The sequence below is a fragment of the Lates calcarifer genome, linkage group LG1 (genome assembly GCF_001640805.2).
Source record: "Lates calcarifer isolate ASB-BC8 linkage group LG1, TLL_Latcal_v3, whole genome shotgun sequence".
Lineage (NCBI taxonomy): Eukaryota > Metazoa > Chordata > Actinopteri > Centropomidae > Lates > Lates calcarifer.
The window spans coordinates 12,874,687-12,895,767 of NC_066833.1; the positions used below are offsets into that span (position 1 = coordinate 12,874,687).

The 21,081-nt window shown below is 39.5% G+C and overlaps 1 protein-coding gene across 2 annotated transcripts in view; it reads right to left on the reverse strand.

The window, feature by feature from the left end:
• The window catches only part of LOC108900553 (ephrin type-A receptor 6), a 188,157-nt gene that overhangs the window by 97,123 nt on the left and 69,953 nt on the right, over nucleotides 1–21,081 (reverse strand). The window contains exons 4-5 of one of the 2 annotated variants that reach the window (XM_051070334.1): nucleotides 14,820–14,975; nucleotides 12,134–12,469 (exon numbers count right to left, since the gene is read on the reverse strand). The exons of the other annotated variant lie outside the window; for it this stretch is intronic. Coding sequence (XP_050926291.1) covers nucleotides 12,134–12,469; nucleotides 14,820–14,975 — 492 coding nt within the window. The remainder of the gene's footprint in view (nucleotides 1–12,133; nucleotides 12,470–14,819; nucleotides 14,976–21,081) is intronic. 2 annotated transcript variants of the gene reach the window in all.

Genomic DNA, 21,081 nt, shown 5'->3' on the forward strand with positions numbered 1-21,081 from the left:
TACACTGATTATAATAAATCCCAGCTACAAGATGTGAAATTTATTTACTCATTCAAACCTTAATTTATACTCAAGAAGTTCATTGAGGTTGCCCTAACTTACAACAAAGTCGAGTGAGCAAGCATTGTCAAACATAATTACACTTTTAAAACAGCAGCAAACATAATTAAAAGCAAATCATCACGCAGTTATGTACATGTGTGGAATGATTTGTTAGTAGGGATTTAAATCAACCAAAGGATATCAATGTACTGAGTCTTAAAGTACTTTGTAAAACATCCCAGGACATGGGGTCACAAATTCAGCACTAACTGCGGGAAGTTTAAGACAATCATTGGAACAAGTGTGACAGGGTCCAGATGACTAATCCAAGTAATGTAATGATGAGTTAGTAATAATGACTTATATGGCTGCATTGGCATTGCTATTAATCTTTATGCCAATAGTGAGTACCACAGCCATCACCAGTGATAAATCTAAGGGTGTAATGATAAACAGTATCCAAGGGTTTAAGAATGGAGGCGACAGCAGCATGTCTGTAGATTACATCTTCATAATCCAAGACAGACATGAAAACTACCTCAACAACCTGCTTTCTGTCAATCATTGCTGCATCTTCTCCTATACAAGTAACCAGTTTTTGCTGATGTACATGATACTTGAATGTCATTTTCTCATCAAGTCAGGTTCAAAGATTCTTACTTTCTGTGACTCCTCTGCACATATTCTAGTAATCAACACATCTGGCTTTAGAGAACAATGATGAGTCTCAAATAATGTCTTATTTGCACTTAATACTAACTTAAGATCAGCATGCACAGAGACTATGCCATAAACTAATAGTAAGATACATAAGATATCTTATGCAGATGTATTTCTAATTAAGTTTTAATCTTAAATGTTAAGTCAAAGTATCTTCTGAAACCTGCACTGGGTTAAGTAAATTTGCTTTCCATTTATTTATAATAGTAATCACCTCACTAGAAGGTCAAAGATGAAGTGGATAATATATCTTATCCAGTATGTCTATGTGCCATCCTCAGTAATGAGGGGTGTGACATGGCGCTGTCATGTCATTACCATGCCATGTCTTTGACGTGTCATTGGAACAGGATGAGTAGGCCACATGATATACCATCATGGTGTTATCTAAGATTTATTGTTTCTCCTCCAGCTTTAAATATTCTATAAAACATATGGCACATCCCTATATTCTCCTTGTTGAAAGCAAGATGGATGGGTGAAGTATGAGTAGGCTGGCTGTTACATGTACATCAACAGGTTCCAACCATGACATGTAAATCAACGAACAATGAACATTATGAAAATTCAAACTAGGTGCATGCCATGTATATACATGCACAGAGGCATCCTGTATGAATGTACTGTATGTACATGCCATTACAATGATATGTATATACATGAATACATGAATAAACTATACATCTTGGAGATCAAGGATGATATGCAAAAAGGGTCCCATGTTGGAATGGAACCAGGGCTGTTGGTGTTACATGAGACTTGCTGTGGGTCTACAGCAGACTGTTTCTGAGCATGTTCTGAGAGTGTTGATGTCTGAATACATCACACGAGATAACCCATATAATAATAACCCTGTTGCAAATTAAAAACTTATTGCAGTGGATGAAGGGAACTCCATCCAGAGTGATACACCTAAACCTCTGGAACAATGGAGCTTGAGTTGGGACTGTATTGTCAAACAATTTCCAAGATCAGGAATGAGATGTAAGTAACTGCATAGCTATTGATGCTAACAAAAAACATACTGTTATGCGTGATGCAAGTCACGTGTAACTTGAACACAACATCCACACACACACACACACACATTCATAAGTCACGTCCATCTCCCTTTCATCTACCACCACAGCTCTGTTCTAGCATGATTAGTTTTTTAATCATCACTTCAAAAAGAAGACAGGTCTGCAACTCATACTGTACACGCACAAGGGCGACTACAGTGAGGAAAAAAAAAATCCTCTGTGTTCCTCATGTTATGATGAATATGAGAACAAAGCAATGACAGCAAACACTTCATTATTTCCAGTAATACAGCTGCAGCTGAAACTTGCTCTGATCCTCTTGGTATTCACCACCGATCTTGGGGAGAAAGGAGTGAGTATGAGGAGGCAGAGATGAAGACTGTGAGGATGTCAGTGTGGGGAACTGCTGGTGGGTGTGTGATGGGATCAGTCACCCCTGGGTGTTGAGGTCACTCACATGGGGTTGGATAGGGCTGGAAATGACCACAGAGAAACCACAACACTGGTGTGAGAGTGTAGTTATACTGAAGGCTTAAAACATCCACAGCAGGTGAATCATTCAGCTTACAGCATTCTGTTACAACCACAGTGATGGAAAGACTGATGTGGATCCCATTAAGAGAAACAAAGACAACCTCACTTGTTTGTGGAGCAGACTTATCAAAACATATGCTCCATCATCAAAGCTTGAGTAGTACTTGAGAAGGTACAGAGTATTGGGTACTTGATTTCCACTGATCCCTAAATATTAGGTAGACATAGCAGTCAGCTACTTCATGATGCTTATATGATCTAGGTAAAGTTCTTAGATTTGTAAACTTATGCTGTTTTTTAACAACTTTTTTTTTTAACTTACTCACAGTCATGTCTGATATTGGTTGAATTGCTGAGCTGTTTTAGAATGATAATTCTTCTAGAATAATGTACCAATGAATTCAACTGAACTGCACAGTAAAATTTCAATACAATTAATTAAATAGAGATGGGCGGGGCAGATTGAAACAGATTGATATTTTACTCCATCTTAATCACATTTTCCAATTACCGTCACAGTATCGGAATATTAATTGTATGTTGATGTGTTAACAACCCTGACAGACACTTATGTGAGATTCACAGGAAAAAAAAGTTTTCGATAAATGAAATAGCACTTTCAGCACTTGTTTGTTAGTGATAAACTGCCAAGGTGTTTCGTGCTGCAAGGTGCTGATAAACTCATTTTCCCTCAGGCAACACTTTCATGGAGTAACGTGAGCCCTTCATCCTGTGCTTCAATTCGCAGATGATAGTAAGCATTGTATTGCAGACTTGGTGTGAAGTCCAGTGTATGTATGCACATACTGTACTGTTTGGGGACAAGTGCAACATGTACAACTAGATGTAATCAAACTGAAATTACTTCTGAAATAGATTCATATAATCTGTCAAATTACTTCTGGTGTTTAAATACAGCTGAAATCTAATCACTGACTGGATTAGAGGGTATTGTATTATATATTCTGTGAAACATATATTATTGGTAATAATTATGACTGTACAGTAATTATGTATTTATCTTGTAGAAAAATTGCATAGTGTAACAAGAATATTGATAATAATATGAAGAATATTGCAATACCCCACCCCCATGTAAAACTTATTGATGGTAATTAACTGTAACTAAAACTGTATTGAAGTTACAATGAGGATAAAAAAGATGCAGCAGATTGTCAGCATTCTTTGCAAAACATATAAAATATTGCTGAACCAAAAAATCAGGCAGGGAGAGATAAAAAAAAAAAACACATCTGATCAAAAGGACATTTTGCTGATAGGATTATAAAGGAAAGATATCTCTGAAATGCACATGGGGGAAAAAGCCAAACATTATGGATAAAATGAGACAAGGTCTTTAAACTTCGCCCTTAATGCAGTAAATCAATGCCACCCAGCTGGCTTGACACAGTAAAATAAAATGGCATGTGTTGTCAGTGCTTATAATGATGAACACTCACACTTGAAACATACGCATGGCCTTAATGTAAAAGTATGGGAGGGAGAGAAAGTTGAGAGAGGGGGGAGAGATAGAGAAGGAAGAGAAAAAAGAAAGATAAAGGCACATCACCAGGATAAATACTCTGATAAATCACTGTAGAAGCAGAGAGCTGTCGAATAAATTTATCCCATCCTATTGTTCCTCCCTGTATCTCCCTCCACAGGAGGCATAAAGAGTGTGTGCGAATGTGTGTGTGTGCGTGTGTGTGAGAGAGGGGGAGAGAGAGAGAGAGAGTGAGTGATGATGAAGATGACCCTGGCACTGAACAGTTGCATTGATGTATACAGCCACATAAGGCACGTGCACACACACAACATCTATGATACGACAACACAAAATATTCGTTCAACACAGTTTCGCATATACACATGGCACCGTGTAATTGGGGCCCCCTGGGGCCGATCTCTGGGCCTGGGTGCCAAGGGCGAGCATTTCTTACAGAGAGGCAGATAAATCAGCTGTTAATAAGCCAGCGAGCATGGAGGCTCTATTTATGACCGCTCTCTCCACAAGGCCAGTGCCACCAGCCCAGCTGTGGTCTCACACACACACACACACACACACACACACACACACACACACACAAACATCTACCCTCCCACACACACACTCTTAATCTTTATCAGACAGAGGACCCCCCCAAGATACACATGCTCATGTGACTGCATGTCAAGGAAGAACAAATCTTCTTCTGTAATGAGATATATTCAGCATTTTTCATCAGTGTCTGCTTCTTTCTATTAACCCATAATGGACTAAGGATCACAGCTAAATCTACCCAACTGACACACACACACACACACACACACACACACACACACACATACTGGATTTCAGCCATCTCAGGCAGGTCTACAATGGTAGCTGTTGCTCAGCATAGCGGTGCAGTGGAGAACAATATCGATTCATCCATGGAAAGTCACCTTCCCCCTTACCCTACCCTGGCTGGTGCCTCGGGGGCCTCCGGTCATTCCACTCAGCCAATTTGTATGGCTGTTGTTATTATTAGTGTTTCTCTGGCATGGTGCTTTGGTCTCGGGGCACGGACACACCGCTTTATGATGCCGCACCTAATAAACATCATTGTGATTTTCCCAGGCTAGTAATTAAGTGTGGGGCTAATTTGTCATAGTTAGTTAGACCATGGCATGATGCCGGGAGAGGGCTGCCTGGGAGGGGTATGGTGGCTGAGAAGCCCAGGACCTTAATACACACTAGTCATTTATAGCCACTGCTGCACAGTTATGTTGGTATTGGCTGGGGGAATGGCAGAGGGCCATCGCAGATCAAGGTGGGCCAGAGGTTTTCTCATAGAATCTGCCATGAACAATTGTGTGCACATGATGGTATTAAGATTGACAGATGTGGGTATAAAAACCAAGATACTCTGCCAGGAGTTAAACCTGAATCCGACCATTAAGTTAAGCATTATTCAGACAAATTCTAAGAGTCTCTACTGGCACCCAGAAAAACCAACCTCATGAACTTCCCTTTCCTGATAGTGTCAAAATGCTTAAACTGAAAACACTTTAAACTCTCTTGGCAGATGATTGCCTTTGTAATTGTTCCTTTTTCTTAATATGTCAGCAGACCTTATAAACCTGTGTCAATGTGTCAAAGCAATAAGGTGCAAAGAACAAAAAGGAAAGCAAAGAGAGAAATTGGAATAGAGAAACACAGGTTAGGTTCAGTATTCAGCTCAATCACTTTTTACAGACATTATAGTAAAATAGCAATAAGCCTACAGAGGAAAACAACTCATATAACTGAGAAGTTAATCTTTTTGGCTCCGAGTTATTGTGTGTCCAGAAAAATGGAAGCTCTAATTTGAACACATTTGTACTGCCAGTGCCCATAAAAGAAAACATGACAAATTGTAATAAATGGGGACAGTGATAAAATTTTTATGGAGCAGATGCAACAACATCATTGTATTCACTCATTTTCTTACCAGTGGTCTTTATGGAATAAGTGAACATCACTGATTAACAATTAACTGTCATGGTTTGACAGGCTTTAAATAGAGTACAGTGGAAGATATTGCCATGTAAGAATTTGATAATGCAACTAATGCCACAGTACAGTACAGACAATGCAGGACAATACCCTCAACCTAAAAGTGTGGATAAGGTTTGCTGGGTAACAGTCCTGAGCATTCTGAATCAACATCTTCAGGTTTACCGTAACATCATCATTTTTTTTTTTATTAATCTCTGTACTACACCCTAATGTGCACTCCATTAACTCCAAGCTCCAACTCTAAGCACATTTTCAAATCAATTTAGATTTTGACAAAGTCTCAGATTATGTATGGTGTTGGCGTATCAGTGCGGTTGGCACTGTTTACTGGAGAAAGCAGGTAACAGATTAAGAAGGTGATGGGTAATCAGTGTTGGGGAAAAACGACATTCCCATCGAGAGGAAAATGAAAGACAAACCCTGAAATCATGTATGGTTTGATGGTTTCTGGTTTACATCCAGACAAGCACTACCTCAAATCAACTCATACTCTGTGGATGGTGGTATAACATCATTATGGATGCACAATTTCTACATATGCCTTCAGGTGAGTGAAACAAATGAAAATGATCTGGACACTTGGAGTCAATACCAAGTCAATGAACAGCACTAATCCCACCAGCTCCTCCCACGTTATTCCATATCATCATGCAGATCGAGAGAGAGATTGTTAGTTTTACCCACTGGCGTTTCATCTACAAAAGACTGTCTGATTAGAGTCTCTCAAGTTGCTGTGAAAATTTTCTGATATGTCGCTGCAACTGAGGACCCAATCTGTCTCTGATTGCTTTCAGTTACATACACAATTACCCAGCTGCTTCCTGTGATTTAAAGCAACTCTCCTGTTTCTAGGCCATTTCCTCTTTCTCATCCTCTTCCTCCTCCTCCTTCGCTTCTTTCTACAGTCATCCACCCCCTCTCAATGCATCTTTCCCAGTCTACATTATAAAACACAGCAGTTACTTTTAAAATCCTCCTATCCATGTGCTGTGTACACGCATGCACAATACCTTTCAAAGAAAGTAAGTGTAACCGCACACACAAATGTAAGATACATATACATGACATGCACAGACACATTTGGTGCATGTATTGATAATCTCAACTTCCATCCTATTATATTTTTGTTTTAATTAACAAAACCTTAATACTCGTGTATAGTAAACACACACACACACACATTCTGTAAAAACAAACAAACACTTCTTAAACTTACAGCAATCAACTTTTCTAAGATATCACAAAACTATGAAAAGTTCTGTCAACACTTTGACAAACACTTTGAATGAATTTGACCAAAAAAGGTTAACCATAAGAAATTTGTGGAGATATATTCACAAGAGTTTGTAGTTGGGCTTCATGTCTAATTAATACAGATGCTGCTCTATTTGGGGGGTGGTGTTAGATGTGATAATGACCTACTGTGTTACTGAATAACTTAACTAAGGTGATCTGCAACTGGAAAGGTACATGTCTATGTATAATGACATGCGATGCAAATCAGTGGACATGCAAATTTTTACACACTGTTCAGTTTTTTTAGTGTTAAAGTGGTGTTGACAAGTGTGTGGTGGTGCTGTTGTGTGCTGCATCAAACTGTAATGTCTTCCATTTTTCATCCAATGAAAGTAAAATAGGTGGAGGTGAACCCCTGCCAAACCCTACTGTGATCAAAATGACAAAAGCAGGATGTGCAGGGAGTTCACGTGATGTTATGTTTTGGTAATTAACATATTTTAGCAAAAATAAATATATTTAGTTGAAATAAATAAGTTTCAATGGTTAAGATGGCCATCCAATAAAAAACAAATCTAACTTAAATCACATTTTTACAGTGCACACACACACAAACACAAGTGCACAGATGTCTCCGTGTGGCTGCATCTCTTCTCCCACACTCTCTTTATCCTCTGCCCACATTTCTTGTCAGCTAATTTACCGTCTTCTTCATTCTGCCACCCCTCTCTTTGCTCTTTGGGTCCTCTCCTCGCTCAATCATCTTCTCATACTCTGCTTCTCATTTTCTATCTTCTAACACCCTCTTCTTTTTCTCTGTCACTTCATCTGTCTCTGTCCTGCTCTTCACATTCATAACACCTCTTTCTCTCTCTTCCTCCTCTTTTCTTTCCCTGAGTCTCTCCTCCAGACTTACTCCCTCATTTCACTTCTCCACTGTTCACTTAACCTTCCACATCCATATGTCCTCCAGCTGCCTCTTTTCTTTTCCTTCTGACCCACTCACCTACTTTGTGAAAACACCCAGGCCTCCTTAGATCAACGGCACATGTGGGCAACTACATTAAAATGTCAAATGTGTGGGAAAATACTGATTGTTTAGTGGGAATTTTTCAGTAGCACGGATGAAGCATGATAATAGTACAGATCATGCTGCTGGATGTGAACCTTTCTGCCCTTATGTTGACCACAAACTAGTGAGTCAGACAGATCACAACAGTGCCATGCTCCTGATGCTGAGTTCAAGACCTGCATATGCACACATAATTTCCCCTGACGCTTATTCTCTTTCTTCAAATATGAGGGAACTTACTCTGGGCCAAGGCACTCCCCTGCTGTTAATCCTCATGCTTTATAATTCTTCACACTCAGTATGTGTGTGTTACAAAGACAGATGCACACATCAGATGAGCTTCACTGTATGAATCACAAAATATTGCAAAGGTTATGCCTGACAGGAAATTATCGCAGGCCTATATAGTTTCTCTACGCCACTCATGCATTGGTACAGTACTGGTGTGTGTGTGCATGTTTGTGCGTGTGCTCGCAAAGCAGCCTCTCCTAGGCACAACAAATCATAGGGACTAACCTCGCTGCCACAAAGCATTCACCCAAAGGGCCATCTGCATTTTAATGACTAATCTACTAGTCTAATTTATCTATGGCTACTGCACATTATTACAGGAGAGTCTTCATATTCCTCACAACACATAGAATTTCACATGGCTGCCTCATTTCTGCTGATGGCAATACTATGCTAATAGTGTTAGCATTTTCTGTGCACTTTTTTCCAACAAGCTCATCACAAAGAAGTTTAGGTGGATCTGTCTGGGGAAGCATATGTGCATAAGTATTTGTATGTATGCATACCAGCATGCAGCATGCAAGTTTTCCTTTTCTTATGAAGGTCTGCACTGGTTATCTTTGAGTTGTGGGAATATGCTGACCTTTTGATTATCCACTGTCATCTACACTGCTGACAATGGGACAACAGACATTCTTCATCAAATCAATGAGCCTGGCTGATTGACCTGATCCCTCTTACAAATCTGTTGTTGATCAGTCTTTACAGGACTGTAACATATTATAAAAAGAATGACAGAAGGTGAAATACTGAAGATATATCTATCTACAGGAAGCACAAATGTAACCCTAGGTTTCACAGTGCTGTGCATTTGTTGAGGAGAGTAATTACGGCTAAAATAGTTCAGTACCACAGGTGCAGAAGAATCACTTTTACAGTATACAGTTTACCATCTTATATATGTCAATCTCCACCTTAGTAACAAATCCTTTGAAATTAGCACCTAGTTGAGGTGTGAAAGGAAAATGTTGCAAAGAATAATGCAAGGCTGCAGGTAGTCTGAGATTTTCAGTCTATTAACAACATTGCAACCCTGAATTACACAGGTCAGTGCTCATTATATACAGGAGTATACAGGAAGTGTTCAGTAAGTACAGCAACTGGCGCGTGTTAAGTCAAACACATTACTTTTCAGTTCTGTTCTCAACAGAATCGTACAGGTCCGATCCCTAAGGGAAAAATGTGTCACCACTCACACATGTAAATTAAGCTACTCTATGTCACAATGTTTCAGAGATTTTGTATGACTGTTTAAGGTTGTAATAGTTACATCTACAGCACTGGCAGTTAGCTTGGCTAAAAGCAAATGCTGAGAGGGTGGGAGAAGGTGAGAGGTTTATTAGTTTCCACTTATAGTGCTGGGCTGGAACCGCTCCATACAACTCACAAATTCTTTGGAATGCAAACCAGGACTAACAGCACATGGGCTGGATGGCACACTACCCACTGTAAGGCAACATACAACCAGCTATGTAATCAATTACCTTTCCATTATATTTGCCATGAATGATGCTGTGCATAGACTCACTAAACTAATCTCTAGTTTCTGTCAAGGTGATGGTAGTAAAACACATCATCAGCCTGTTTATCACAGGCTGAGGGCCATGAATCTGCCTCTTCCCTTGAGTGTTTTAAATAGCTGCAGCTGGGTATATTAGTGATGAAATAGGTCTGGTGTACAGCCTGGGGACCTGCCACGACTGTGTGCTAAACTGGGCATTCTAATGAAATAAAGAAGGCTCTGTGCAACACAGAATTACCTGTAAAGGCTAGAGTTGTCTCCAGTGACATAGAATAATACATTTAATGTATTTTGGCTGTATGAGTAAATGTATTTCTCCCACAGCAACAGAAGGATGGAGGTAAGGAGAGAGAAAGGAGGGAGGAGAGAAGAGAGAATAAAGAAAAAAACAAACATGTTTGGAAATGGGAAACAGGAGAGAGAGGAAGGAGGGGGACAAACAACCAATAGAAAAAAGAGGTGAGAGAATAGTCAAGGGAGGATGGGAGCGGGAGGAGCGAGAAAACAGAAAACACAGTGTTTGCAAATCACAAATTAAAAGCATAAGCGTTCTACACACCAAACCATGTCCCAGAGGAAATATGGGCCTTTCAGCATAAAATTATTTGTAGCAAGTAGGTAGCTAGTGACAACCCCCCCTTTGGCCTCCTGCCATCATTTACAGCAGCAGTTAAGGACATGAAACTACAAGTACTAGAAGAACACTGACTGTAATGTCATTCTGAGTTAACTCTAGAATTATCTTTCTCTGCCAACTGCATAAAAGGCTGAGGATGACAGCAACAATCAACAAAAGTATGCAAACTGTGAAATATTTAGCACTGTTTATTATGAATATGGAGCCAAAATACACAGTGAAGACATCCATTCTGATTGGTGTTAAGGCAGTCAAAATTCCTGTCTTGGGTAATAGGGGTTCAAGGATAAAGTGTGAGAAAAAAAGTGTGTTGTTGCTATTTGAAATCAATCAAGTTTTGCCATCTATAAATGAGATGCCATCAAATTTTGCAGAATTGCCCTAAGCAGATGTGAATGCACCCATCTTTATTGCAATTGTATTCAGCTGTGTTATTTTAGCCAGGTTGTCCCTACTGTAGAAGACAATTACAGGAAAATAGAATCCAATTTTTGTTTACATTTTTGTTTAAGTGTTTCTCAGCAAAACATGCTGTGTGTTGACATCAAACAAAATATGTTGAATACTTTTCCTTTCTCATAAACATTCGCAAAGCTGATTTTTGATCATTTTGAAACCTGCATCATTTATATCCATATTTACTTGCTGGCAGTCCTCTGCTGCCCTGCCTTTGCTGGCACATGGTTCTGTTTCTGGGTACATTAACGCCACCTTGATAAGTGGAATAATGTGAAACCACTGGCAGAAATGTGTACTGCGTCACCTTTGTGTGTGTGCGCAGACAAACCCACTCACTAGTGGTCAAAAACTCCACAGAGTAGATTTAAAAATGGGGAATGATCTCTTCACAGTTCTACAGTCTGCGTTATGTAAAGATCCAGGGAAAACTTGAAATGTTCTTACCAAATGGTGGCACTCTTGCTGCCAAAAACAAAACAAAAAAGTGTTCCCCGGCTCATGTTCTAACTACCATCAAATCTCACTAAAATCAAATTTGTATTTCAGTTACTTTGCTGGCATATGTGAATGAATGATGGAGATGCATTTGTGTTCACCGCATAACCATAAGATGATACTAGGCCCAGAAGTATTATAGATTGAATTGGACTGTCTGATATAAGATATCTCTTTATACACTCTATATACACTGATATATGGAAACCACACCGTAGCATGTAAAACTAATGCTATGTAACAGCTATGTAATAATCAAAATGAGTAATATCTAATTATATAATAATAATAATAGCTTATTAGCAGTGCATGTGACAAGAAGGTTATAAAAGTGGAGTGAAAGTGCCAGAAATGATTAATAATATGCAGTAAAAGAAGTTAGACTTTACCTCACTCTCATGCTTGATTAAAACACATTATTTGAAAAACATGGTCTCTGACACATGGTCTCTAACTAACACATGATATGATTTTTTAACCCAAACAAAACAGAAGCCACCTTTTATTGATAATATGCTGCAGTAAAAGTGACTTGTGCAAGTACTTCTCAACATCAAGTAAAATTCAGATTATACATACTCACCGCCCTGATCGGTGCTGACAGTGATGATGGCTACCTGGCGAGGGAAGGAGCTCATGTCTGACACGCCATTGAGTGACTCAATCTCAAATGTGTAGTTGGCGTGCGCTGAGAAGTCCACCACGGTGACGGTGGCGTTGGTCAGGCCTAACGGTCGTGGCAGGAAACGAAGCTCCTCCTCACATAGCTGGCACTGGTCGGGCTCTGGGCCGCAGCGTTTGCACTGGACGTTATAGGTGAGGTCCCGCCGGCCCCCGGTGTCGCTGGGAGGCAACCACTCCAGCATCAGACAGGTGTCATTCATGTTAAACATTAAGTTACGGGGAGGCGATGGAGGGCCTGTCAACAGAAGAGAGAGTTGTTTAGATTTGTGGCAAGTGCAAAATCATGACTGGATGTTGGTGCAGACTTTAAACTACACAGTAAAGCCTTGTCTGATGACATAAGATCATGGGTTCAGAAAGTAGTTCAAATCTATGTATTGACTTGGAGGTAAATAATAATGTAATGCCTTCTCTTCCAATGATTCCATTTAAAAGTGTAGCAGCTGCTTTTTAATACTAATGGGGCTCTGGCCAAAGTTCTGCTTTTGTTTCTCTATGGGTGAATTTTCCAAGGTTGCAAATGTCAGAATAATTCATGTGAAATAAAGGATTGATTACAGTCTCCAGGAGAAATCATTCATCTATCCACAGCACTGCTTATCTTTTGAGACTCGTGGGGGGGCTGGTTTCAGTGTGGCTGGATTACAAGACAACTTAATATCATCAAAGAGGTTCTTTAGTGTAACTACAGCACCAATATTGCTCTGAAGAAGGGAAGATACCAGCATGTAAAGTTGATGCATACTTAATATGTGGTCAGGGACTGTAGAGAGCACACATACTGAGAAAAGCACAGGACCCAAGATTGACCCCTGATGTACACCTCAGCTAATGCACATATTACACAGTACAGCAGTATTCTTTACACAAATATAAGCACAGTCTGTTAATCTATGTTAAAAGAATTCCCTTAATTTTAATAGCTGTATTTCACACAGGTACACTGTAGTATAAAACTGTTACGGTTAAGTATGACATATTATTGCTGTACCACATCTCCTCATAATGCATTCCTCTCTTGTGCAGTAAACATTCCAAGTTATTTCACCTCCCTCACATTTCACTTCGGCAAGGTATTTTGGTTCTGTCGGGATGTGTGTGTTTGTGTGTGAGGGTAAGTATTGTGCTGTAGCAGGCAGCCAGCTGTCAACAGGGTGGAGTTAAAAAGCCTGAGGGATTTGAACACTCCCCATCCTGCCAAGCTCACTGTCTGCCTCGACAATGGGATGTTTCCCTCTCCTTTACCATCCCTCCATCCCTCTCCCTCCCTGCCTCCGCTAAAAATCTCAGCAGACAGGAAAGCCCCTCCCACCCCTCCTCCGCCTCTGTCAGCTCTATGTCCATTCTCTCTCTCTTTATCTCTGTCTGCCTCTATCTGCCATTATCTCACCTCCTCTATTCTCTCCATCGAGGAGAATCCACCCACCTCCCCTCCTGCTGAGAAACCCCACTGCCATCAGTCAGCTCCTATTCTCCTCTAGAGGGAGATTGGTATCATCACCCTCCTTTCTTTCTCTCTTCACTGTCTACTCCATCCAGCATTCACACTTTCTCTCCACCTTTATCTCTCCTCCTGTGACATCCCTTCTTTCTTGCTCTACCTCTGTCTTCCTCTAAACCCCCCCGTCTTTAATCTCCATTTCTTTTTTTTTTTCTTTGACATCAAGCAAACAGTTTATGCTGTGGCCTTGCAGGTTCCTGATTAAAATGCATTAAGTGAGTAAACACAGAGTTCACTGCTTGTAAAAATAGATGTGGTTGTCCTTTCCTCTTAGCTTGCTCAGTTGTCACAACTCCATAAGCCTTTACACACTGGGTTTGTGTTGATTTAGAATGTGTTCATAACTTGAGCACTTAGTTCAATAGCTAACAACAACTTTTGAAAAGCTGAAACAGTCTTCATTATACTGTTATTGTTGTTATTGATTAGATTTTATGAAAAAGTAAGATTGCTGCTCTAATAGCTGTCCAACAATATGAGTTTTTACACTGAAAAGTCTGCGGGTAGAAATGTGTGGATTTCTATGAGCAGAATCAATTTATTGCATCATCTGAGCTTAAATTTAGAAGTGAAAACACTGTACGTGGAGCCAAGCCTTTCTGATTTCTTTTGCAAACACTGGCTGTTGCAGGGCACTGTAAACTCACGGCATCTCCACAATGACTTGGCTTTGTCTTGCCGTAAAAGACAAATACACTCTTTCACCCTGGAGAGCTTTCAGATGTGGCCCCCGTCTATCTCAGTGACAGCTAAATGGCTTTTTAATTAAAGGAGAATTAGTCTGGTTAAACTGTAATTTAATGCAAATATGAAGTCATAATGACAGTCAGTGAATCATCGATGAAGACGAGGCAGCTGAACAAAAGCCATGTAATTCATCCAGAGACTCTCTAATGCACAGTTTCACACCAGATAAGTCCTGGAGACAAAACTGGACTTACTGCCGCAGCCAATTCTGGGAGACCACTGGAGTCATCCACCAGCTTAAAAGGAGGGCTAAGAATTCTGTACATCTACGTGGTTATGTGTCCAATGAGTAATATGTCGTAAGTAAGTCTTACACACTGGTTAGTGGTATACTCACGTGTGCAAGCCATAGTTGGAGGATCTTTTTCAGCCCTGAAGAAGCCTTTCTCACAGCGACAGATAGCAGCCCCTTCTCTATAGCTGAAACTATGTGGTGGGCACTTTGAACACCTGATGTTTCCAGCATACGCCTTGTAGAAGCCTGGGTGGCACGCTGAGGGTGACAGAAAGATGACATGAAAAAATATGAGAGCAAAGCCATGTTATGGACATATAGGTAAAAATATCACATGAAAAATAGAAACATGAGGGCCCAAAGGGATACATATCCTTTGCTGAAAGAAATCAGATTCATAAATTAGATTCATTAAAAAACAGGTTTTATTTTAAAATATGGAAACTGATGCAGCAAGGTTCATCAAAATATAATGAGACCATCTGTTTTGATTTTGAGAATCTTTACTCAAAATCTTTACTCAAAAACTAATTTTCATTTTACATTAAAATCATTATTATCATCATTATTATTATCACTTTGAATTAATAGCTTTTTTCCAACTGGAATCAAAACATTTGCAATACAGAAATTCTTCTCGCTTCCCCAGTGAAAAAGCTGGGTCAACCCTGAGGATACGGACTGTCACAGTTTTAATGCCTAATTTATATTTATTGCAGGTGTGTAATTCTCAATAAATAATTTAAAGTGAGGGGAATGTGATGACAGAAATTCTCTTTGAGAGACTGTTAGACCTGTCTCAAAGTGTTATACACCTAGTTAGTTTGTAGTAGTTTTTTTGAGTCCAAGAATATTTTATTTTAGTTCACCTTGCTGCAGTCCGGTGTGTTTATCCAAAAGTTGTACTTTGGTTTCATACAATTTTTATAAATGAACAGGATCATTTGTAGTGATTTTTATTTTATTTTATTTTATTTTATTTTATTTTTGTCATTTCTAATTTTTCCATCCAAAAACCATGATGGCATCAGAGAAAGATTGCTGAAAGAAGTTGAAGAATTAGGAAGAAACCTCAGTGCAACTAAAACAATTTGACTTAATTAAAACTAACCATTGTAAATATGTAGCATCTGTCAGAAACATTTTGTAAATACAAATTTCAGATAAATACTTTCCAAATGCACAGTGAAATAGGCTTTTTTCAAAAAACAGTGTAGGTATACCATGGATGTGTCAAAAATCTACCTACATGTTATAATCTAAGTTGAAAACATATTTACATGGCAAAAACAGATCATAACTTAAAGCATGACAAGGGTAAAGTAAATACTTCTGACCATTTTTAATTTCATTTTTTTTTTTAAATACATAAAGAGCTGTAGCTTGCCATGTTCTTTTCTAACAGAGAGAGGGACACCCTGGTTTGGTGCACGAAATATGTTGCCAAAACTGTTGATCTCTTTCCAGGAGCCCTGTGTATGAAAGCGTATAATGAAGAGGTTTTCTGTTGGCTCCACATTCACACAAAACACATGTATTACTATCAAACCCAGGTCCTTACATCAAAATGTGCATATTGAATAGAAATGGTGGCTTATGCTGATGCTTTCATTATGAATTTTCTACATAAAAATGTGCACATTTTTTTCCAAGTTACTTAAGAGAGAGTAAAGGAAGCACTGAGACTTCTTATTCTAAAACACCTGAACCTGAACCAACACTGGAGTGACTGCTCCAATGAGAGTTTAACTAATAAATTATAATTTACTTCAAATACAACAAACTGAAACAAATGTTGACATAAGCATAACATGTAAAAGCAACTTCCCTTTAAACAAATTAGAAAGGTGTATGCCTCTGCCAAACAATCAAGTTGCAGTTTACATGAAGAAAATAAAAGTCATATTCCTTGTGTGTGTTAACATGCTTGGCTAATAAAGGTGACTCTAATAGAACACAAAGTTGCAGCCATGAAAGTGGATGCTTCACCCACCTTTTCAACCTAACAGAACATCTATATGATCACCACAGTTTCAAGGTGGGCAGCCAGTGTGACATGAATTCAGTATCAAACCAAATGTAAAATATGGTCACAATCAAGCCCCTCTGGTATTGCATTGAATAATGGCCAGAAAAGCATTTTTGCAGAACATTATGATGTTACAGTGAAGTTGACCTTTTACCCTTTGGACATAAGCTGTCATCACTTCATCAAATTTGTCATAATTAGTGTTACAATCTTGAGCTATGGTCAAAAATGTGTTTTGTGCGGACACAGTGACCAGTGACATTTGACATCTGACCACCAAATTCTAATCAGTTCATCTTTGAGTCCGTGTGAACATTTGTGCCAATTTTGTGTGTCTGAGACATCGCATTCACTATCATTCATTATCAGGATGGACGGACAACCTGAAAATGTGATACCTGCAGCCACAGCTGTCACCGGTGCTCTGGAATAGAAATAAGAAAATGGGCTGCAACTACTTTTTAATGGCTACTTCTAAAGCACTTCTATGTCACAGAGGACGTGCAAAAGTCTCCTTCCCATCGCTGCTGGTTGTCACCAAGCACATCGATTTAACAAGGTAACACAAGCTGAGCAATTTGAAGGGATTCACCTTGAAGCACAGAGCGCCTTTGTGTGTTTCCCCTGCCGCCTGTGATAAATGGAGCTGTAGGGAGGACAAGGAAGCACCCAAATCCACCACTGCTCTGATCAAATGGGGACAATTAGGACAGAGGCAAACTACTCAACACACACAGACACACACGCACTTGGCATGGGTCACTGTGAACTTTTTTAATGTTGTTTATCTGTACGAGGATTGTTTGCAAATGTTTGTTGAATCACACATTAATTCCAGCCCTACACTGGAATCTGGTATTTCGTGGTGTATTCAGATTCATATATAATTTGTCAAAAATGTTGAATATCAGCAATCAAATTATTATATACTTAAAAATTTCAAATCGATATTGGCCTCAAATACTTGACATACGCACATACATGCAGTTTACACACACACACACACACACACACAAAGGCCATCTGTATCAGTATGATAAGTGGCATCCCCTACAGTGTACCAAGGCTGCCTCTGTCATTAACCTGTGATACCGACATGTCCTTGAGTCAAAAACCGTCAGTCAACTCCCCCACACCACTAGACCCCGTATCAGGCTCTGTCAACCTAATGATGCCTCCGTCCAACCTTCGCTGAACTGAGGGGATGTTCCTTTTTCAAAACCTCACAGCTTCCTTCTGCAATCTGTCTGTCCAGGCTCTGTTCCAAGGCCACAGTGGTGCTGTACAATGGCTGACCATGCATCAACCAAGGATAGATACACACACGGTGGCGAGAAGGTTAGTGCACACATGTCGGTATGAATGCATACAAACACACGTGCCAGTGGACATGGCGAGAGCAGTGACAAACGGCACGTTGAGCCTGCCAAATGCGAATGAAGCCTAGAGATTCAGACTGAGAAGAAGAGAAGTCTGCAAATCAAATACCACTGTTCATCCATCCAGGACAACAATCTTCTCCTTACATATAAGCACCCATGCATTCATACTATGTGTAACACAGTCAGAAGCAGAAACTGAAGCAGTCATTTACTATAAACCTCTATTATTTCCCCTGCGAATATAATCTCTGATCCATACAAGCTGAAAAAGACTTGGCATTGAGTAAATTTGGACATTAGGCTGCTAATGGTCTAGTGACTAGTGAGCATGAGAGCCAAAACAAAACAGCACAATGGAAAAAGGCAGCAGGGCAAGACTGAGCGAGTGTTGTGTATGTTACTACACTGAATTCCTTTTGTAACACTTTTGCTACAGCCAAAAGGTCACAGAAAAACATGTAACAATGACCAAAAGTTAGTGTACCATTGTCTGTGAAGAGCTGAATGTATACACATGGAACACAGACAGTAAATTAAAATGTCCTATAGCTTTATAAATATGCATAAATAAGAATTATTAATTAAAACAATATATGGTGTTATGACCATCACAGTGTTTCATGTAACAATAATGAAGTCTGCATCAAGTGTCGTCTGGTTGCACAGATACTGAAAGAACAGAGGTATGGTATGGTTGTCACACTGTTTGTTTATCCTGACACGAGGGCCTATAACAGACATTTAAAGTCAATGCGTGGAGGTGGAGAGGAAACTGAACAACAGCTGCTGAGTGGTAATACTGCCTCAGCAGACATCACATACAGTGATTCGTCATGAACGACATTAGAAAATCTATCAAGCATCACCAGATTACAGCAACAAAAAAATCTAATTCACCGTACTATTTTCCTTCTTTAGCAGATGATTACCTATTGTAAAGATGTCGGTGCAATTCCTCACCATATTCTTTATCTACTCAAGCTGAAGAAAGCAAAAATGATTATTACCTTTAAATTACCCGCAAAATGCTCACAGCAAATATAAGCAATTGTCATGCTTGATCTTGTAAAATGGGTAATCATATCTGTATTTTATGTTATGTAGTTATGTTATGATGTCTAAAATAATGTTTATAACACATTATAATGAGTTTTGAAGACTTTTACCAAGTCTATTAGCATACGACCCACTGGAGATATGTTTTTTTTTTTAGAAATGTCAAAAAATAAAAATCGTTATAGTTAAAATGTTGTTGTGAGGATTTCATCCACTTGGCACTTGACAGGCACAATGTCATGATTGGGATGTACTGCAGATACTGTACACTTGTGAAGCAAGTGGACCAGAGCTGAGCACTGGGATGAGAGAACAGTTTCCTGACCCACTGGCCTTTGGGGCTTTGATCTAATTCTCTGCCCTCAGCCCAAGGTTAATGACATCTGGAAGTCATCCAGAACATCTTCAAGCCTGGGGCACAGAGGCCTGATCTGGGCCCTGAGATGCAGGGGCAGCAGATTGGTTGGTGAGGCCTGCTACTTCACACTCACTGGACCTGAACAACAGCAGAGCAACTGGCAGGCAGAGCAGGTATGGGGAGTAGACCTGCCCATCTGTACTGTACTATATGATTGTCTTCTGGAAAAACCAGGGGTTGGCGTGTGAATGGGTGTATCCACAATCTCTCCCCAACCATAACCAAATGCTCTACCTACCTGAACATTACAATTCCTTACATGTGATTTATTTGCCATAAACACAGTCCCTCTTCCTGTCCTTGTACTGTAGTTCCCATGTGCAGATATCAAGCAAAAAATTGAAAAATGATGGTGAGGACGTCAAAATAAATAAATCGATAAATAAACATCCAACCTCCACAATCAAATAGATATTCACTTAAGAAAGATGTAAACCTTTCCCCTTCAATCAATAATTAACTTGAACCCCTGACAAATGAACTTCTGACTGGGCAGTCAGTGGTCTTTAAAATTTTAAACAAGAAAAAAAGAACAAAAACAAAAACAAAACAAACAAAAATTGTTGATTGGTGCTAAATTAGTGCTTGATTCAACAGTCATTATTTCTTGTTTAAGTAGTTCAATAGCATGATCTGGCTATATAGTCCGTGGATGTTCTCTACACTTAAGTCTTGTATTGGAACCTGAGCTCGCCTATCAGTCAAATAGGACCTTCTTAACAGGTATGTGCATGTGTGTTTTGTGTCTGTAGGTCTGTGTACGTGAGTGAATGAAACTCTTTGGCTCTTTGCGGTGTATAGCCGATGATGGTGGGTTCCTCTCCTGGTGATCAGCGAAGAAGAACAATTCCAAGAGGAGCACAATTCTGCAGCATTTACTTGCAGAACCACATCAACAAATGTTGCAGAATAGTTCAGCTCTTGAAATTAAAGGCAGCGTGGTAAAGAGGCGATGCAAAGGATGAGAGGTCATTGCAGAGATGGCGGCATTGCAGGCGGGATGCAGCCTGAAACTTATTGCATATGGGGAAAAAAAATGGAAGATGTGCCTTATTTTCTGTTTCATTCCACACAAATATAACCCTCCTCAGTGTCCCATCTATGAAAACTATAAAACTATAAAAATAAATGCCTTATCGCTTTTTCTCTGTGTTAACACAGAACACATCTTGCCCTCACGTATCTTGCATATTAGCAGAACAGTGAAGTCGAGTCCCCTTTTCTTCCTTCTTATTTCAATATTCATCATACTCCACCAGACAAAACACAAAAGGCACTGTTTTCACTGAGATACACTAACATGATAAGAGTACAATGATACAAGTGAGATATACTTAGTTCATGTCTGTTGTAAAGCCAGCAACACTAGTCTGTGCTCTCGCATACACCTACACTACATTTGTTAATAATGCAATATGCAACACTAGGGATCATGAAAAGTCACACCTCTTCAGCAGCTGTTCTATAAAAAGCAGTATC